We start from the raw sequence: 19,170 nt of genomic DNA, 5'->3' as shown, positions 1-19,170 counted from the left end.
TGTATGATGTACATTTATATGTGAGACCAGTTAAATATGAGTCATTTGTGTGATTCAGAGGTACCAGCTTGATCAGTGTAAACATACACGGTCTGCTGTAATGTTCACTAACAGTATTCAGAACACCAGGCTGAGGCGGAGTGATACACAGAGTGAAAAGTCCCAGTGATGTTGTTCTCTATATCAGCACTCATGGAATGCCTCTTTGGAACTAACTGTTGTATAAACAACTTTACAGCTTAAAATCGGTAAGTATAAATAGTTGAAATAAGAAAGTAGACAAGAATAATAGTTGAGTCAATTTATTAATAACGTCTTTTTCCTTGTGTGGAACATTTGCTCTGTCTCTTGATATCTTTGGGTAACTTTTATAATCTATTTTATACAAAATGCAACTTTGCCTTTTATCCCAAACACACACATTATATTAATCTTTACAAATATAAACCAGTGTTAACCAACGGCAGAACCCCTCTGTGTCAGTGGTTCTGATTCACATGAATCCTTGTGCTCACAGTCGTCAGATCAAAAGACTTCCCGCTGCATGTTCTGTGTACATTGAGGGGTCAACGTGAATAGCTTAGCAGTGCAGTATCCTTTGTACTCCCATAGCCTTAGCAGGCAGAGTGAATTATATCACCGAGCGTCCCCAAACGCCACCTTTGTGTGCGCGTGTTTGAAGGGAGGTGGTGGCTTGACGTCAGTGTGCGTCATATTGCTTTCCTCTTTCATATCTCTTCTTCTCTGTAACTGCCAACATTTCCCAGCACGGATCAGCTCAGAGTCCAACACGAGCTGCAGCTACCACTCCCACTTTAAATTCAACACATCAGTAACACATTATTGCAGTAATAGAAGATTTCAAGAAGAATGGCTTTAAAACTTCCAGTGAGCAGCATTCTATGGCGTCCTCTTCAGTAGATACAGTGACCTTTGACCCTCTCAGAAGTCCCCCTGCCCTTTAATAGCAACAGTTAAAACATCAAAACTGCTTATAATTAAAATTGCAGCCTTTTTCTTTTGTCTTTGCTAATTATTGAACTACTTTTTCTCAGCTTTAGAAGCTACAACTCGAAGCTGCTGTCTCTGTAAGGTTTCGTTTTTACATCTACAGTTGCTACACATTGCACCTCTGCAGATTGGTCCTAATCATGCATCCTTTTTACGTAAGCATGCATATGGAGAAACAGGGCTTTCTAGAGGGGACATTTCTACAGCGATAGCAGCATAAACAAACATGCAAGTAGCAACTACTCTTCCTCAATAATACTCTTATAATCCATTTTGATCGCTACACCCAAAGATCCCCAAAAACCCCCTAGCTTATTTTAAGTTGGTGTATGCAGCTTTAGTGACTGACCCTGTGAGAGATGAACTGTACATATAAAAGGCTAAATTAGTGGTATGAAGTTGATTGCTCTGACCGTACAAGTTCTATTGAATGCAATCAAAACATTTCCCTAAAAGGTAGAAACACTAAAATTGGCTCCATTCAGCTACCGTACATGATGCGGACAGAAGGGAATGTCTGAATGGGAAGACAGGAAGGATGTATGTGGCAGTGAAGTGATAAAATCAAGCCTTTAACAGCATGTACGATGACTTATATTGCTTCTTTAAATAACGTTTGGTAATCCTGACACCTCCGTATAAAAATCTGGTAAGAAATTGTGTCATTCATTCTAGCACAGGCAGTTTCAAAATTGTGCACACCTCTCTGAACTTGAGAGGTTGGTTTATACAGTAACTCGTGATTCAGGCGTAGAATTATTTTATGGCTTGATTATGTTTTTAAATCTGGTGTAAAAATTGTGCTCTCGTCTGGTGGCTATTTCTTATACGGCGATGGCTAGTGTGTCGGGTTGTGTTGGCAGTAGGTGGCACCGCTATGGCAACATTTGGCGAGTTCCCTGTGCAAAAAGAAGATTTTCAGTATGTGGGAACGGCCTCATCTTAACAATAAATAATAAATACTTTTGTTTGAAAGGTGGAAAGTGGCTCAGACATTATTTAAGGACCTTGTTTGGCTCCATATTGGAAGCTATGCTGTTGTAACACATTATGGCTCAAATGACATGCTAAAGGTTATCGTTATGGCTACCGTAAAATGCTAACACATGCTAAAAGAAAATTCTGCTGAGGTCCACACAGTCCAGTGTAAGGCTGGATAAATCCAAAACGATGTTGTTTAGATTCAAGTTTTCTTTTTTCAGATCTGTCCCTCTTACAGCATCACTGCGAGGGCGTGGAGTCAGGCAGAGGCGGGACAGAGCGTGCCAGTAAGGGCCTGAGTGTCACTGGTGGCTACAACACATACGATGGCTCAGTCTCCTGCGAGAGTCGTGGCGGAGCGTGGAGAGAGTTCATGAAGCGGTTTATGGTTGTTAAGTGAGGAACACCTGCGAGGGATGAAGAGGAAGAAGGTGATGCTTCATCCCTCTTCCTCGGGGTCACTGTGCTAGCTCGCGGCTGGTAACTGCTCTGAACCGTCCTCTGAACCTTCCTCCAATCTTCTCTCTTCATCTCGAGACTTTTTCCTCCTCTTGTTACCTAAAAAGAGAGAAGAGTGTGGTGACAATCATGCATGTAATAACTGGTTAAAAGATCTGCCAAAGTCATCTAGACATTTGCTTTACGTAGCCTTTGTTTTACTCAATACAGAGGTGCCTTAAACCTGCATCTTTTCCTTGTCCAGCAGGGGGCAATTCCACTGGTTGCAAATAGAAACCAGATGGGAAAATGACTCCTTTTCTCAGTTGATTTATTACCTCACAAAACATTTTCCAAATGAGTGTATGGTCTCAATCTCTATTTTAAATCCTTTTGAATACAGCATGTTTTTTTATTTTGTAAATTATGATCGCATGTAGAGTAAAATCAAAAATAAAGCAGGGTAAGCTTCAGGGTGTGGCTACCTGTGAGTTAACCAGAGAAGAGAGGTAACATGGTGTATCCACCCTGCTGCCAAAAATTCATTATCATCTTTGGGTCAAGTTCTGCATGTTGGCCGCTGCCAACATGCAGAACTTGAGGCTTCAAACGGGGGTACAAATCAATGACTGTATATATAGATGGACAACGCATCTCCATCTGCTCTTATTGTACATAATTGAAGCCAAAATAGCCCCTGTGACGGGCGCTGGCATCTTGCGATGGTGATGTCATTTGGAGCCAGAGCTGCATAGTGGGTGGAGCCGCCGTAGCCACTTCCACTAACCAAAACACACACTTAAATTGCCAGAAAGAAAACCAGCAAAGATCTCGCAGGTTGCTGTATTTAACAGCAGAACAGCTTCTTGTGTTGGTCTGAAGCAAACGTTCACAGATATGGAAACTTCAATGACTGTAGTGATTGTTTTAGTTACTTCTCCTCTCTCCGTTCCTCCTCTACTTTGCTAATATGGAACAGATCGGCTGCAGGAGCCGTATTTGTCAACAGAGCTGTCAATCATTGTTTTGACAGCATCAAATAACTCATTAAAAATAAACTTGTCAGAAAAATGAACACTTGGACGTAAGTCAGTATGATAAGAACTAACTATAATGACAGAAAAAATGTTTGAGAAACATTTATTTGGCGTGTATTTTGATTTTGGCTCCGTCCACGTCTTATAATCAGTTATGAATAAAATTGTTTTCAAACTCCTTCACATTTGTCATTAACTGAAATAATGCCAGAAATACTTAGCAGCACAGCTTCTGCCTGAAATAATACAAATTAATGAGTCATGCTGTATCTGAGCTAACAGGGACAGCTGCAACTGTATAATCTGCTCTGCAGGAAGGAGCAGGTTGCAGTGAGATAAATGACACGTCACCTGTTGCTAAGAGACACTCGACACTGTACCTACGTATGTCTGACAGAAAAGTTGGGGCGCTGCTGACGGTGTGCGTGGGCGTGCTGTGACATTGGTGTTTGTGACAAATTGCTCACTCACTCAGTTTACGCAGCAGCTTCTTTCCGATGTTCTCCTCAGAGCTGGACAGGGAGCGGGAGCTGATGAAGGGAGAGGTGGACGGCAGAGACTCTGTAGGCACATCTGAAGGAGAGAGTTAACGAGACGAGGAAGTTAGAAAGAGGGGATACAGCAGAAATGACAGGAGGAGTTTATACAGCTACGACCTACAGCGATATGTCGATATACAGTCTACGAGATGAATTCTACTTTTTGTTTTAAAAAGGTGTCACATTTATAGACTCAGACTATCGTGCGTCACATCCAATGATGTTCATGGCACTCTGCCTTTCTGTCATTCTCTAAAATGTTGTGTTGAGTCACTTGCTTTAAAGACATCATCATCAGACAAACTGACTGAAAATGTAATATAAATGTAAAATTGCAATTAGTATAATAGTGTAATATAATAATATAATTAAAGTAAAAACACCTCTCTAGACATGCTTTTGCAGAGGAACATATATGAGGTCTGTTACAGTTTTAACTGACAGAAGAATCCGGGATACGCTGAGCAGCACTCACCATTCTCCCCATAAGTTTCCGGTCGGTCCTCGTGGATGTAGGGAATCTCATCCATGCGGAGGAACACGGTATCGTTGGGACTCCTCTGCCCGTCAGATTTACTCCCTGTGAAGAGAGAGTTAACCGATCAGCTGTAAACCAACTGCAAGCAGCCACATGACATCAGCTGGATTGTAGCTCTGCCTACAGAGGGAGGTAGAGAACTCTATATCATGTCCCAGTAAGAAGCTCGATCTGAAAGTGGTGAGGAATTACAGTTTAAATAAAACCAAAGATAAGCTGCAACCAGAGGAGGCTTAATTGGTTAAATCTCTTTTATTGACGACCAACAGAACCATCTGTCCGTAGATTTTTCTTAATGACACGAGCTCGCACACACTGGGTGGCGTGTCACTCGCAGTGTCAGACAGATGGTGTGTGGGAAAGCCTTTAAGCCTTCAAACCAGTACAGATTGGTTGATGACACGTTTGCACCAGTGTTGTGAGTGAGTCACTGTGAGGTTTGGACTTATCGCATTAATTCTTTATTTATAAAAAATACTAAATATAGTGCAAAATTCTTTAAACTGCTATGAATGTCTTTGGGATGTTTTACAGACTGTATTTTCACAGGACCCCCAGTCGTTAGATCATCTATAGTTCCAGGTTGTCCTCGACCAATAGTAGCGTCAATCGTGTATTGCTCCCGTCAGCTGTTTTTTTTTCAGCCCACAAAGCACTCCGATCATTGTATTTGATCCTTTGAACCTCCTCTTTCTTCCTCTTCAAAAGAAACCTCCCCCAGTGAAATTCAAATTGCGCCTCATGCAGCCAGATCATCATCATTTACACTTCAGGGATCTGATGTTGCAGTGAGTGCAAAAGCAGAGTTGTCAGGGTTTTAGCGCTCTTAAAAAAGTATCTAAACTACTCACGAACGATTCTGTTTCTCTCATTCAGCTGGGACATGTTGCGAAGGCCACCGTGGGGATGGAGATGTGCAAGGCGTGCCAGCCCCAGTCGAGTGTGCGTGTGCGTGAGGGGGAGGGCGATGCTGTGCGAGCGTGCCTCTGGGACCGGAAGCCTCCCTTTAGGATCCATCGGGTCTGGAGTCTGCGGGGAGCTATCCATCCGGGTGGCCGTCAGGGCGTTCTGGTAGTGGTTTCTGGTGATCTGTGGAGACACAGGAACCAAATATTATCCCCAGCATTAAATCTGTGTTTGCAATAATCGACAGAGGGAAACTGTATTTGGAGAAAGGGGGGGGAGAAATGAAGTGTGAGGGCACATCAATCATTTAATATATTCATGGTTTAAATGGAGCACAATTATCCCCAATGATTAAAGCAAAGAGAGAGCATGGAGGGAGCGAGAGCGAGCAGGATGTCTGTGTTCAGTCAGAATCGGGGATTAGGACATATCAAAGGCGCACGCTGCAGCAGAGGAAGAGTCTGCATTTTCGGGGAATTTTGCAGATTAAATGGAAGGGTTTAAAAGTGCAGTTGCCGGCTTGCTTGGGCTCCCAATTTTTCTTTGTCATTGTGCAGGAAGTTAGACATTTAGCTGAGGATATAATAGCAGGTTTTTTTTTCCACATGTTTGTGTGCTGTGCGTGCAGGCATTTCTGTTTGTTACCTTGATAATCTGCAGATCTGTGAGCTGCCGGACGGAGTAGTCGGGTAAGTAGATCCCTCCTCCTGCAGCGAGCTGACCCACGCTGCCTCCACACAGTAAGGACTCTGATTGGTTTAGACCACTGCCCCGGGAGCTATACCTCTGACCTGAACCCAACAGAAGAACACAGACGTTAGCTAACCAACTGTCAGCAGGAAGTATCAAAATTTTCTTTAACAAATTTTATGCCTATTCCAATGCTATTCCTCTCCAAGAATTAGACTTTTAAAAGATGCTTGTTTGAGTTAGGTATGTGTGCATTTTGTTTCGCAGGCCCTTTTCAGTCTCCTTGTATTCTGCAGCGGTTTGAGAGAAGCACTACCCAGCTGAGTGCTGTTCTTGTCAGGTGCAATTGGAGAGCAATGACTCAAAAACAGAGCAAATACAAGAAAAAGGCAGTGAAAGCCTTTTGGTTTTTTTTGGATGTGACTCCTGCGTAGGTGCTTAGGAGAACACTCTGGATCCTGTTATGTCCTGAGAAGGGATTTTCTAATATTTAATGAGGTCTTCCGAATGGCTTTAAGCTCAGCCTGAGCTTCACACATGCAAAACATGCACACAGCCAGCAGAAGAAACAGGAAGGATGAGAGAGAGTGAGCGACAAGGCGTTCTGTTTGCTCTGCAGTCTTAGCTGGATTTCATATAATCCTGCGCAGGTCGCGTCCTTCCGCTGGGAAATTCTCTGAAATCACTTCTTTTAATTACTTACTTCCCACGGCTGCTGCTGCTGCTGCTGCTGCTGCTGCTGCTCTTACAGGCTGACGACATACTGTACAGACACTGGGTGGCAAAAAGGCTCCCAGCACTGTGCTCATTTTATGATCATTATTGCAGACTTCACCGTCACCCTCACTGTGACTCCCCTACAAATATTGATCTCTAATGCTTGTGTGCACTAACTTACCAATAGGCAGATGTGGGATGAGAGCGGGCATGCCGTAATAGGAAAATGCTCCATTTTCAAAGCGGAGAGCCTCCTTTCCTATCTCTACCTCCACCCGTCCCTGCAAGGACAACACAGCCGTTTACATGCATTAGAAGAGCTCTAGTCATGAAAATCACACTGAATTAATTACCCATCTAACGCCCTTTATCAGAAATATGCAGACAAACACTGTAAATATATCAACATGAAGCACAGAATTGTTTGGTTTCACGATGCAGCTGCAGAGTTTGGGATTAACCTGCAGAACGAGGACAAAGTAGTCGACAGGTTTGTTCCTCTGGAAGAGGAAGTGCTGAGGGGAGTGTTTGTTCTTGGGGTTGAATTTGAGTTCCTGCACCACGCTGGGATGTTTGATGAGACGCAGCAAGATCTTCTCTGACAGGTGACAGGGTCTGAAAGGCTCCACCTCTGTGAGATGCACATAGACACAAAAAAAGTCAAAGATGAACACTGTGTTCCAACCATAAACTGTATAAAAAGATGGACGACAAAAGTGAAGCCAAAACATTGCGAGCGCCCCCTGCTGACTGGCTTCAATATAGGTCATAAAGCAGCGCCTATCACGGCGGCTATTTTGGCATCAATTTCATACAATGAGAGCAGATGGAGACACCTCATCCATCTATATATACAGTCATTGGTTCCAACTCACATCTCCTTTTCCTAGCTCTATCCTGCAATGCACCTGTAATTACCTGTAGCCAGGAAGCGGTGTGTTGCCAGCAACAACTGGGGCGAGATCTTCACCTTCAGCTCGTTTTCTGCCAGTTTGAAGATTGAGAAATCCTGCTGCTTCCTCTCGTGGTGGGAAACTCGCCGTTTGTTCCGATTATCAGCTGTGAACACACGGGGAATACAAATCGATAAAATGCACAGTATACGGTTCAATTCTTTTACATGTAAAGGCTTTATAGGCAGGAACGTTTCAGAGGACAGTCAACACATTAGATATAAAAAATACATACAGCATGTCAGAGTAAAAACTGTTTAAATATTTCCAAAATACATTTAAAAAACAGAGATCTAAAAATACCGTATTTCAATATCAATGTATAGGGGAAAAAATGTATAGTATCCATATGCATACATTCACATGTGTGGGTGTTCCATGTATAATAGGCTTTGTCACAGAATTATGTTATATTAATTATATGTCCCTCAGTGTGTCACATGCAGCTAAATGTGCTGCCTGTCACTCTCCTAGTACAGCCTGTGTCTTTTCACAGTATTGTTCTGTATAGTTTGGGATTAACTAAATGTATTGATATTCCTCTCTTGTGTAATTATTTTATTTATTGACTTTTTTGCCTTTAATGCCTTTAAAGGCCGAGCGAGGACAGTGGATAGTGTCAGAAACAGGGAAGAGAGAGTGGGGATGACGCACGGCAAAGGGCTGAGGGTGGGAGTCAAACCCGGGGCGGCTACATCAAGGACTGTGGTCTCTGTGGTCTCTGTATGGGACACGCAATTTAACCGCTGAGCTAAACCAGGGTCCCACTCTGGTGTTGTACATATTTTTATCCAACCATCCATTTTCTATACTGCTTATCCTGTTCAGGGTTGCGGGGGGCTGGAGCCTATCCCAGCTGTCATTGGGCGAAAGGCGGGGTACACCCTGGACTGATTGCCAGTCAATCACAAGGCTGACACACAGGGACAGACAACCTTTCATGCTCAAACCCACACCTACGGGCAATTTTAGAGTCACCGATGAATCTAACGAGCATGTGTTTGGACTGTGGGAGGAAGCCGGAGTACCCGGAGGAAACCCACACATGCACATGGACAACATGCAAACTCCTCACAGAAAGGCCCCCTACATCCGAACAGGGATTCGAACCAGGAACTTTCTAGCTGTAAGGTGACAGCACTAACCACTGCACCACCATGCAGCCCTATATATATATATATGTATTTTGTTGTTATCTAACACACTGCAGGTTTCACATTATACTGTGTCTCTGTTAGAAGCTAAAAGAGGTGTAGGTGTTTCTTTTTCACACATTAGTTTTGCCTTCCTAGATATGCCACATAACAGTATTTATGTTGGCACTACAAGGAATTAGCAACTATTTTGAGGTCCCGCTGACCTCATTAGCTGATGCAGCTTAGCATGCTGCAGCTAGTGAACACTACAGATGGATTCTCTGACATGATTTCTCTTCATCTACAGCTGCAGATAGCGCAGATTATCCCGTGCTGTGTAAACACACCTCTGATTGATAAATGGACTTATCCTCTGCAGATCTGATGAGTATTTAATATATTATATTCCATTAGCTACATCGTAGCTGCGGCATCAGAAACAGCTGGCGCTACAAATGCCTGAAGAGCTACGTCTGGAGAGATTAGCTCCCCTGTGCTATATATACACACACATAATTATGCACACACAGAAAAACAGAGTTTATGAGCTCCCACACAAGTGCACCCGTGACAGAGGCTGCTCCACACTCTGCGTGTAATTAAAACTGCAACACACTTCTAAATGAGATGCTTCTGGGAGCAGGAGATTTTGAGGAAGTGAATAATAAACTTTTTTACACCCCTCACCGTGGCATGCAAAAAGATTAGATAAGCAAAGACATGAGTTTGGCATTTGAGTTCCTCTCTGCGGAGAGACTTTCCAGCCAATTAAATATGAGCGGATTATGGTGATTATCTGCGAGACCGGGCCATTTATTCACATTATTTAATTATGCACCAGCAAGGAGCTGAGGGGACAACAGGGGAGGAAGGTGGGATCAATAGTTTAATGAGGAAACACGGAGAGGAGCTGGTGGAAGGAAGGACAGTCAAATTTACAGCCACCTGTAGAAGCTATGCTCTTTTTGAATAGAGCACTTTCCAGGGATTGTGCAGAAACTGTCAGCTGTTGGGACAAACTGAGAGATAATGAATTCATCGTGGGTGCTTGAAATATAATAATGTATTCACAGCGAATGCACCAACTCAGAGCGTAATAATCATTGTGTTTATGCATCCTACGTACTGTACAGGTCCGTCTCGTCCACGATCTCAGACTTGATGATCTCCTCTATGACGTCCTCCAGGGTGACGATGCCCATCACCTCATAGAAGGGGTCGCCCTCCCCTTCGCTGTTCACCCTCTGCACCACAGCCAGGTGGGACTTACCTGCAGAGAAGGCGACAAAAAAGAAGAAGGGTGAGTTGACAAATGCTTTAATTCAAATGTGAGTTTATGCAAACGAAAGAAATGCTGATGCAATGTGTGGGGAGTTAACGTCACTGGATAAAAATAATATGAGTCAACAGCCTCCAACTGGATCTGTGCAGCGAAGATGAAAATCAGCATTGAAACACCAGCTGGGCTGAGAGACTGCGAACACAGAGAGAGATTTGTCTCAGAGCTTCAGTATGAAATAATTGCAATGTCAGGACTACTTTTGAGTGTGTGTGTTTGTGTGTGTTGTGTGTGTGTGCGTGTGTGTGTGCGCAGGCCGAAAAGAAAGCAGGCATTTTGGGATTAGTCTGGAGACACTTTGACAGTTTGGAAGACTTGGCTCTTATGTAAACACTGAGATTACACAATCAGTCTGGGGATGCCTACATCTGCTGACGAAACTGCCCATGCTGCTGCCAAACCTCTACACACACACTCACACACACACACACACACACACACACACTATTTACACATGCATGAGCAGACCCAGCGGTCCCACTCAGTACGCGTTTGGCTGAACACGACATGTCTGCCAGATACAATGACACAACTCGCCAGCAGCGTTTCTGCAGCGATTCAATAAAACAAATGTGACAAGAAGTTGCCTCCAAAGACGAAACATCACAAGGAGAGAAGACGAGGAAAAAACATCATGAATACAAAAACAAAAACACTGTTCGAGATGCATTTTTAACTCACCAAAAAATCAGACATTTAAAACAAATCTGTTCGCCTGTCTAATATATTTTGCCTCGTCATCAGAGCCCTCACAGCCGCACTCGTTTTTACGTCACAGCTTAAGTCAGATTTGTGACCAAATAAGTTATCTAACCGAGGTCATGATGTCACTGGAACACGGCGTTCAGCCAGAAACATTTAAACAATCTCCAGCCGTGCTTCCAACAAAATCTGTGGCTCGTATGAGATGGGCCGATTTAGGAGATCACTGCCAGGGGATCAAATGGATCAAATGCTTTAATCCACAGCGACAAGAAAAAAATCCTGACTGCCTGACAGGCAGCCATCTTTAAACATGAGACCGAGGTTGTACTCGGAGCTCAGGTCAGCTTGTCTGAAAAGCTCAGGTGAGTCAGACGTGGAGTTGCCCTCAGCTGCTAATGTGCCCGGGCGGGCGCTGCATTACATCATTCGTATGTTACATAACACTCTTGCAGTACGACACACACACACGCGAAAACACAGGCAGGCACACATGCCCTGGGGCAGGACTGGGTCTACCATGGATGTCCCTTTTGCAAATGTCTGCGCTCCGCCTGTTTACCCGACTCATCCAGACTTGAACTCAGTGTTCTGTTTTAGATCATGCATCATGTGTTTGCATATTATTGTGCTTTTAAATAATAATTGTTTAAATCTCTGCAGATATCTTCTGCTTACACTCATGCACTTACAATAATATGCACACAGTTAGATTCTAACAACCATAACGGATATTTGTTGTAGTAGTAGAATTGAATGCAGGTGTAAAGTAACCAAACATCCATTCATTATCTATACTGCTTATCCTGTTCAGGGTCGCAGGAGGTCAGCCGAAGAGGCGGGGTACACTCTGAACTGATCACCAGTCAATCACAGGGCTGACACTAAAGCTGCGTTCACACTGCTAGCTTAACGCTCAATTCTGATTTATTGCTCAGATCTGATATTTTTTTCTTTGGCTGTTTACATTATTTTTAAAATGTGGCCAATATCAGATTGTAGTGTGAGCTGGTCACACAGTTCAGGTCAGTCCTCAACTGACCCGCATGCGCAAAAGAACAAATACAAAGACTACGCGCAGCACACTGTCGTAAGTGAACAAACACGGTTGCCAGCGAATTCCACAGCAGATGATAATGAGGACGAGGACGAGGATGAGGATGAGGAGAAAGAGAGCCACATTTTTAATGATGGCTTTTTGTGGCGCAACGGCTGCTACCTCAGTACGGAGGTTTCTGTGGACGCGGAGTCGAAGCCGTCTTCCATGTTTTTATTTACAGTTTGACTCCCGCCAGCGCAGAATCGATCGAGAGTGACGTAAAGGTCGCATGAATTCCGATACGGCCCAGATCAGATTCCATGTGCTGTTTACACTGTCATGAAAAAACAGACCTGAGTCACACATGAGCAAAAAAAATCAGATTTGGGCCACATTTGCCAGCAGTGTGAACGTAACCATAGAGACAGACAACCTTTCATGCTCCCACTCGCACCTACGGGCAACTTGAGTCACCAATGAACCTAACGAGCATGTCTTTGGACTGTGGGAGGAAGCTGGCGTACCCGGAGGGAACTCAACGCATGCACGGGGAGAACATGCAAACTCCCACTTCATCTGAACCGGGGTTGGAAGCAGAAGGCGTCAGAAGCTGTGAGGCGACAGCTCCGAGCACTGCACCGCCGTGCAACCACCATAACCAAACATGTTTACACAACATACTGTACTTAAGAAAAATTTTAGAGTACTTGCAATTTTTTATACTACTTTATACCTCCAGCTATGTCCACGTAGAAGTAGTGTCCTTTTTACTTAAGACTTTAAATGCAAAACAGTTGATGAAATATGAAGCTTATTATGATTACGCTGTCAAACAGTGTATGAAACAGTTCAAATAAGCTGCACCTTTAGCAACTATAAAGTACCGCTTACATCCGTATTAGTGCATCAATAATTCATATCCAATTACATCATAATATAACACTGAGTGGCCATTAAGGACTCTTGCTTGTATTAGAGTGTTTTCATAGAGTGGTATGGCTACTTCTGCTTAATTAAATCACTTGAAGACTTCATTCACCACTGATGGAATAACTGACAGTGAATTTAAAGACTTCAGCACCTTTTCTTTTGCTCTTGAAGCAGAAGTTTAAGAGTAAGGTTGGCATGAAAGGTAAAATATGTCCCCTCTAAAGTGTGTCTGCAGTCCTCGCTTACATCTCCTACATTTCTTGTGACATTTCCATTAACTTCTCTAACACAGTCATCACTCTCAGTGAGACATCCTCCCAGCTCCCAGCCAGGCTTCCTGATCAGCAGGAGCCTTTAATCCAATGCGAGCAAAGGAGGAAGGAGGCTGAAGAGGAGAGGGAAAGGTTGGAGCTGAATTTTTCATGGTCGCTCTGCAGGCCTGGACGGCGACGACCTGCAGGGTGGGAGCAGCTTCAAAGTCACCGCGGGGCTGACAATTAGGTGACACAAACAATCCAAAGGTGAAGCCTGAGTTCAGCCTGTCACCTCACCTGATCTATAAATAACACACAAGATAGAAACACACACACACACAAGCACACACGCAGACGTAAGCTATCCTCCATAATAAAGGACAGAATACAGCGGTGACCTTTTAACCTGGAAGTAGTGATCTGATTTATGATGCTGCCAAAGTCGGCGCAGGGTCTCCTTCCACGCTGATTGGACAACAGCTGCCTCCATCTATTGAGCTCTCTTTGTCAATGAAACAGATTTGCATCTAAATCCCCCCAACATAAGCCAATGCCAGCGAAATCCTTACATAACTGCAGCTCCGGTAGCCTCTCATATGTCTCCATTATAGCCCGAGACGCGATCAGGGGAGCATCGATTCAGAATCATACTCAGTGTTATCATCAGGAATGAATGGGGTCCCTGGAGAGAGGCGACACACTTCTGCTTGAAGAGATGCTGCGTATGTGTGTGTGTGTGTGTGTGTGTGTTTGTGTGTGTGCTGTAATACTGTGAATACACTTATCAGCAAAGATGCTTATCAGACAAAAGACGTGTGAGTCAGATTGAGGCGATATTCATCGTCTCTGCTGCCGTTCCAGTGCAGGAAAATGCTCCTGCTAAATCCCCCTTTTGATACAGCTCAGCATGAGATTTTATATGTAAAGCTAATACATGATGCACATGGCGTGATTAAGGGGGGACACAAGCAATTTATGGTGGGGGCAGAAAAGGTTCAAGGTGTTATTATGATGGGAAAATGACTTTTGCAGCACAGATTGGTAAGATGATTATGATCCTGCAGCTTTAAAATGTCTTTAACATCAAACTTTTACATGTCAGGAATATATTAACCAACTTTTTAATAGCACTACCAGAGAGAGCGATTATGATGATACATTTACATTTATAATATTTATAGTAATCTCAAAGATTGTCATGTAAATAAATGTCTGCTAAGTCTCTATCTATCACCGAATGAGGCAACACAATGGTGATTGAGCCTATGGCCCACTGATGAAAGCCTTTGCATTTGCAGAATTAGGACTGGTGCTGTGTTGGAAGTGCCATGCTATACTACAGTACTGATTTGGCCTACATGTAGTATGCAAACAAAAGCAGAATGTGCAGGATGCCAAAAATACTCGGATGTCGTACTGATTCGGAGAAAATCTCCAGTATGCATCGGACCAGTCGACCTTGCCTACTGTATCCCACAATGCAAAGCGCTGGAACGTCACAGCGGCGGTTGAAAAGATGGACAGGAGCAGCATTCCAGCAGAAGGGGGCGCTATAGCTAAAGAAGCGTTGTTTTACTGTTTTTTTTATTGTTTTTATTGTTTGTTTTCTTCTGCCTGGCGTAGCAGACTGTAAAATGAATTTGAAAAGCTCCTCCATACTACATACTACCACCGAACGCAGTATGCAGTATATAGCATGTAGTGTATAGTATGTAGTATATAGTACGGCATTTCGAACACAGCCTGGCTGTCTGTGGCAACATGCGCCCAGTTAGTGACGTGTTTTCCATCACCCAGCAGTGGTTGGTCTGCCAGAGAAGGTAGGCGGAGCTAAGCGGCTGCTTTTCTGGTCTCTGCAAGTGTTGCGAGTAAACAGTAATCTACTATGGCTGAACAAACAAAGAAAAGATGGATGACTACAGATACAACTTCAAAAAGAAGTGAAAATCCAAAGAAAAAGAAACAAATTTGACGCTCAGATGAAGCAAACAGTCTAAAAAGGAAAGCGACCGTCAGCGAGGAAAATCAAGAGTAACAACCGGAGCCAACCGTGGACGTCACACATGCAGCACTGTCTGGATATCTGGGAAGTGTGCTCCTGCAATTACGGTTTATCACCACAGGTGCCGCCAAAGAGAACAAAACTGAAATCTTTGAGTTTATAACTCTAATGTAGCAAAACCCAATTTTGTCTTTTAAGACACACAATCGCAAAACCAGGTCATTACTGTCGGCTTATTTATTATTATTTCAGTATATTTCATTATTGTAATAGATAACATCAGTGCATTTGTGCTGTAATACTGTTCATGCACTTATTATAAGATGCTAATCAGACTAAAGATTAAGGTGATATTCTCTGCCTCTGCTGCCATTCCAGTGCAGGAAAACACCTCTGCTCTTGCTTAATTCCCTTTTTGAAGCAGCCCAACACGTAAAGAGTTCAGTGTAAAGAAGATAACTTATAAGCATGGTATAAAATAAAAGGGGAAAGATGGATGAGTAAGTGGGGGCAGGTGAAGGTCAAGATGTTATAGTCATGGTAAAATTACATTTACAGCATAACTTTTTAAGACATCCCCTGCACGCTGGTCCTCAGTAGGCTATAACCTCTTTCTGAACCAGCTCACAATGTGACACTATATCACATTTCACATATGGAGCTCACTGCTCTGAGGATCAAAGGCTCTTACTGGCAGGCCCACTGTGAGCCAATGACTCTGTGTACATTAGTTTCTGCTATGAAAACTAAGTTTATTAAGTGAAGACTCACTTCAAAGCATCTTTATCTCTGTGGTTGCAGGAGAGAGCCTTGAGACTGTTCCAAAACACACATATGGAGCCTCACACACTCAGCACTGACTTCTAACTCATGAGTTTGAGCCTTATATCATTTAAATTGGAGTTACCTCTCTTAAATTCCTCCAGCATCACATCCAGCTTGGTATCATTGAACACGCAGTGCATGGGATGCTTGTAAAACTGAGTGATTGTTTTCAGGGGAGTGCAATCGTCCGGATCCACGAAAGCCAAGTCTTTCACAAACAGGATGTCCACGATGTTGGACCTCTCGTTCTCGTAGACTGGGATCCGCGTGAAGCCGCTCTGCATCACGTCAGACATGGTGCAGAAGTCCAGCACGGCGTCCGAGGACAGCATGTAGCAGTCTGTCAGCGGGGTCAGCACGTCTTCTACAGTCTTGGTCCTCAGCTCGAGCGCTCCCTGGATGATGTTGAGCTCCTCTTTCACCAGGTCGTGGTACGGGTCCGTGACGCGCAGCATGGCCACCAACTTCTCCCTGGTGTAAAAGTTGCTGATCTCCTGGTGCAGCAGGATGTCCAGGATCTTGGAGACTGGGTAGGCGATTGGGAAGAAGACCAGCATGAGCAGGCGGGTGGCGCAGAGGGTCTTTGACGCAATGGCGAGGCTGTGCCTGGACGCCACGGAGTGAGGTAAAATCTCTCCAATAAAAAAGATCCCCAAAGTGCACGAGGCAGTTGAGAGAGCAGTCATCCCTAAAATCTGGCACATCCACACGACAAAGCATGTGTTTGTGAGCACGTTGCCCAGCACCACAGTGCAAAGGATGTAGTTTCCATGTTTACGCACGGACTCGATTTTCCGTGCGTATTTCTGCTCCTTCTCTGTGCCGCTGTTCTGCAGGACCCGCAGCTCCACGGGGTCCAGAGCCAGCATGCTGATATTCAACCCGCTACAGAGAGCTGACAGCGCCAACAGGAGCACAGAGACCCCCGCCTGGAGCCAAACATCTGCCTCTGGAGGTCTCTCCACCACCGCTAACCAAAAGTCTTTGGTGCTGAAATGCTCCCATTTCACTCCATCAAACGCGCACATGGAGTAGTATTTGATCGCCTCCCCTCTGCGTAGGTCCTTCGCGAGCAGCTCCACCAAAACTGAGTTCTGACTTGAGGTGGATCTGAAAGAGCCCAGCAGCTCGATGTCAGAGCTCCGGGCGTTCTCCTCCTCACATGGATTCCCTCTAGAGTGAAGTCGCCTCTCTGTGTCCTCGCTACCTCCACCTGGTTCTTCTATAAACGCGATCCACGGTGCGGCAGGAGCGGCGTCAGGTCTGCCGCTGATGTTGAGGCTGTTGGGATGCTCCGCGGCAGGAGATGCGGAGTAGTAAACCCTCAGCATGAAGCGCGTCCCCTCGGTCGTCCTTAGTATCCCATGCTGCACGGACAGCTCTCCGCTCTCGGTGTCCTCCGGCCGGACGCCGAGCAGCGCTGCTGTCGGAGCCGGCAGAGAGGAGAGGGTGACGGTGAGGAGGAGGAGAGAGAGCCGGCGCGGATGCAGGATGCAGCAGAGAGCATCCGCAGCATCCGCAGCCATCATGCTGAATGAACTACTGAAGGACATGGGAGAAGTGGGTCACGTGGTCTGCGGATGGGATGGATGGAGCAGCTGGGTGGCCATATCCACGAAGAAGAGGATGGGTATGTTACTGACAGAAACCGAGAGAGAGAGGAGGGGGCACCAGAGTCCTTAAATATACATGACAACCCGTGACGTAAGCCTGTCTTATTTGCTTTCTGCTACTTTCTAAAAATAGAAGGCAGGAAATGCCCAACAATGAAAGATTCATGAGATCTGCATGGGATCAAACAACACTTGCACCCCGGGAAAAGCCTCGATGTGTCAGATATTAGACGGATGTTTAACATATTCTGGAGCAAAACTTAAATCAAGAATTATAACGAACACAATTGAAGTCAAAATCGCTGAAATGTAAGGTATGAAGGCAATGGGACAAATATAAGTACAACACAGCAAAGACTATTTTTGGGGGTTACTTTCTACATGTCTCCACTAGATGGCAGTATTATCACCCGTTTCATTGCAGCCTACTCTGAAAAGTACTCTGCACAAAGCTCAGCAGACTCCAAACTGAAAAGAGACTGTAAGAGACGAGTCACATGTTTGGATCTGTTTCTTTGTCGTATAAAACACAGTTTTGTTTTCAGAATTCGCATTCCTTAACAAATTAAACAATAATTTTAATCTGTCAACACATTTACGAAAACACATTCTGGTGCTGCAGCTTTAAAATGGCTTTCACATCAAACATGAATATCTCATGGAATATATATTATTAATAGACCGAACTATTAATAGGATAGAGGACATGTGATTATGTAATAATCACATGTCCTCTATCCTATTAATAGTAATATTCATATATAAATGATAGGCTGTTAATAATAAAAGTTATCGCCTATCAATACGGAATATTAATAAAGTAGCCTATAGTGTCTATTAAAAACAAAACACAACAATGAATTATTGTTATGGCTATTATAATTATTGTTATCATGATTATTGTTGCATTGTCCAGCTGCTCATCAACAAGACGCCCTCGTGCAGCTGACTGAAGGTGAGAACGGAGTCCTGCCGAGGCTGAAACTCTCTCTGCTCCGCATCAGCCGCACGTCCACTTGGACATTTGGAGGAAAAAGAAACATTTGCTCACAGGAACAAAACAATCTGGCTCCAGAGGACCACCAGTGAAAGAAGGATAACCCTGGTTTTATTTCACCGCCTGCACAAAACGTCCATCCCTCTGTTTCATCGGTTTTATCTGATTTTAACGTCTCGCGGCAGAACTCACAGCAGAACGAAAACCGAGAGATTCTGGTGAATTGGCTCATCGAAATTGTTTGAAACAATAACAAACTTCTTAATTTTTCTTAAACACAATTAAACTTTAATCTCATTGTTTTAATATTATTTCTCGATATACCAACTGTCAGACATTATATGTCGATGGTAACAATATAAGCAGAAACACAAGGAACTAAATACAACTTCAAAAAGTCGATACTTAATTTCACAAAAGACTTTATTTGACAACTTTTTGTCTTTTTTTGTTCTGCTGTAATTAAGTGGCTTCCTGCAGCCTATCCTCTAGTATGCGTAATGTCCTCATACATAAAATATGT

At 43.9% G+C, this 19,170-nt stretch overlaps 1 protein-coding gene across 1 annotated transcript; it reads right to left on the bottom strand.

Annotated features, from left to right (window-relative positions):
* Positions 1 to 301: 301 nt before the first annotated feature.
* Positions 302 to 17,590, bottom strand: LOC138588334 (metal transporter CNNM1). The gene is made up of 10 exons (XM_069658394.1): positions 16,120 to 17,590; positions 10,073 to 10,216; positions 7,776 to 7,916; positions 7,319 to 7,488; positions 7,039 to 7,138; positions 6,096 to 6,241; positions 5,396 to 5,633; positions 4,482 to 4,586; positions 3,939 to 4,040; positions 302 to 2,550 (listed from the first exon to the last, which is right to left on the bottom strand). Exons 1-10 carry the CDS (start codon positions 17,588 to 17,590, stop codon positions 2,459 to 2,461), a joined length of 2,709 nt encoding a protein of 902 aa, XP_069514495.1. The 3' UTR covers positions 302 to 2,458.
* Positions 17,591 to 19,170: the final 1,580 nt, after the last annotated feature.

The sequence above is a fragment of the Semicossyphus pulcher genome, unplaced genomic scaffold (genome assembly GCF_022749685.1).
Source record: "Semicossyphus pulcher isolate SPU_LCO1_2020_fin unplaced genomic scaffold, fSemPul1.0.p SCAF_12, whole genome shotgun sequence".
NCBI lineage: Eukaryota > Metazoa > Chordata > Actinopteri > Labriformes > Labridae > Semicossyphus > Semicossyphus pulcher.
This window is presented reverse-complemented; position numbering and strand designations above follow the sequence as displayed.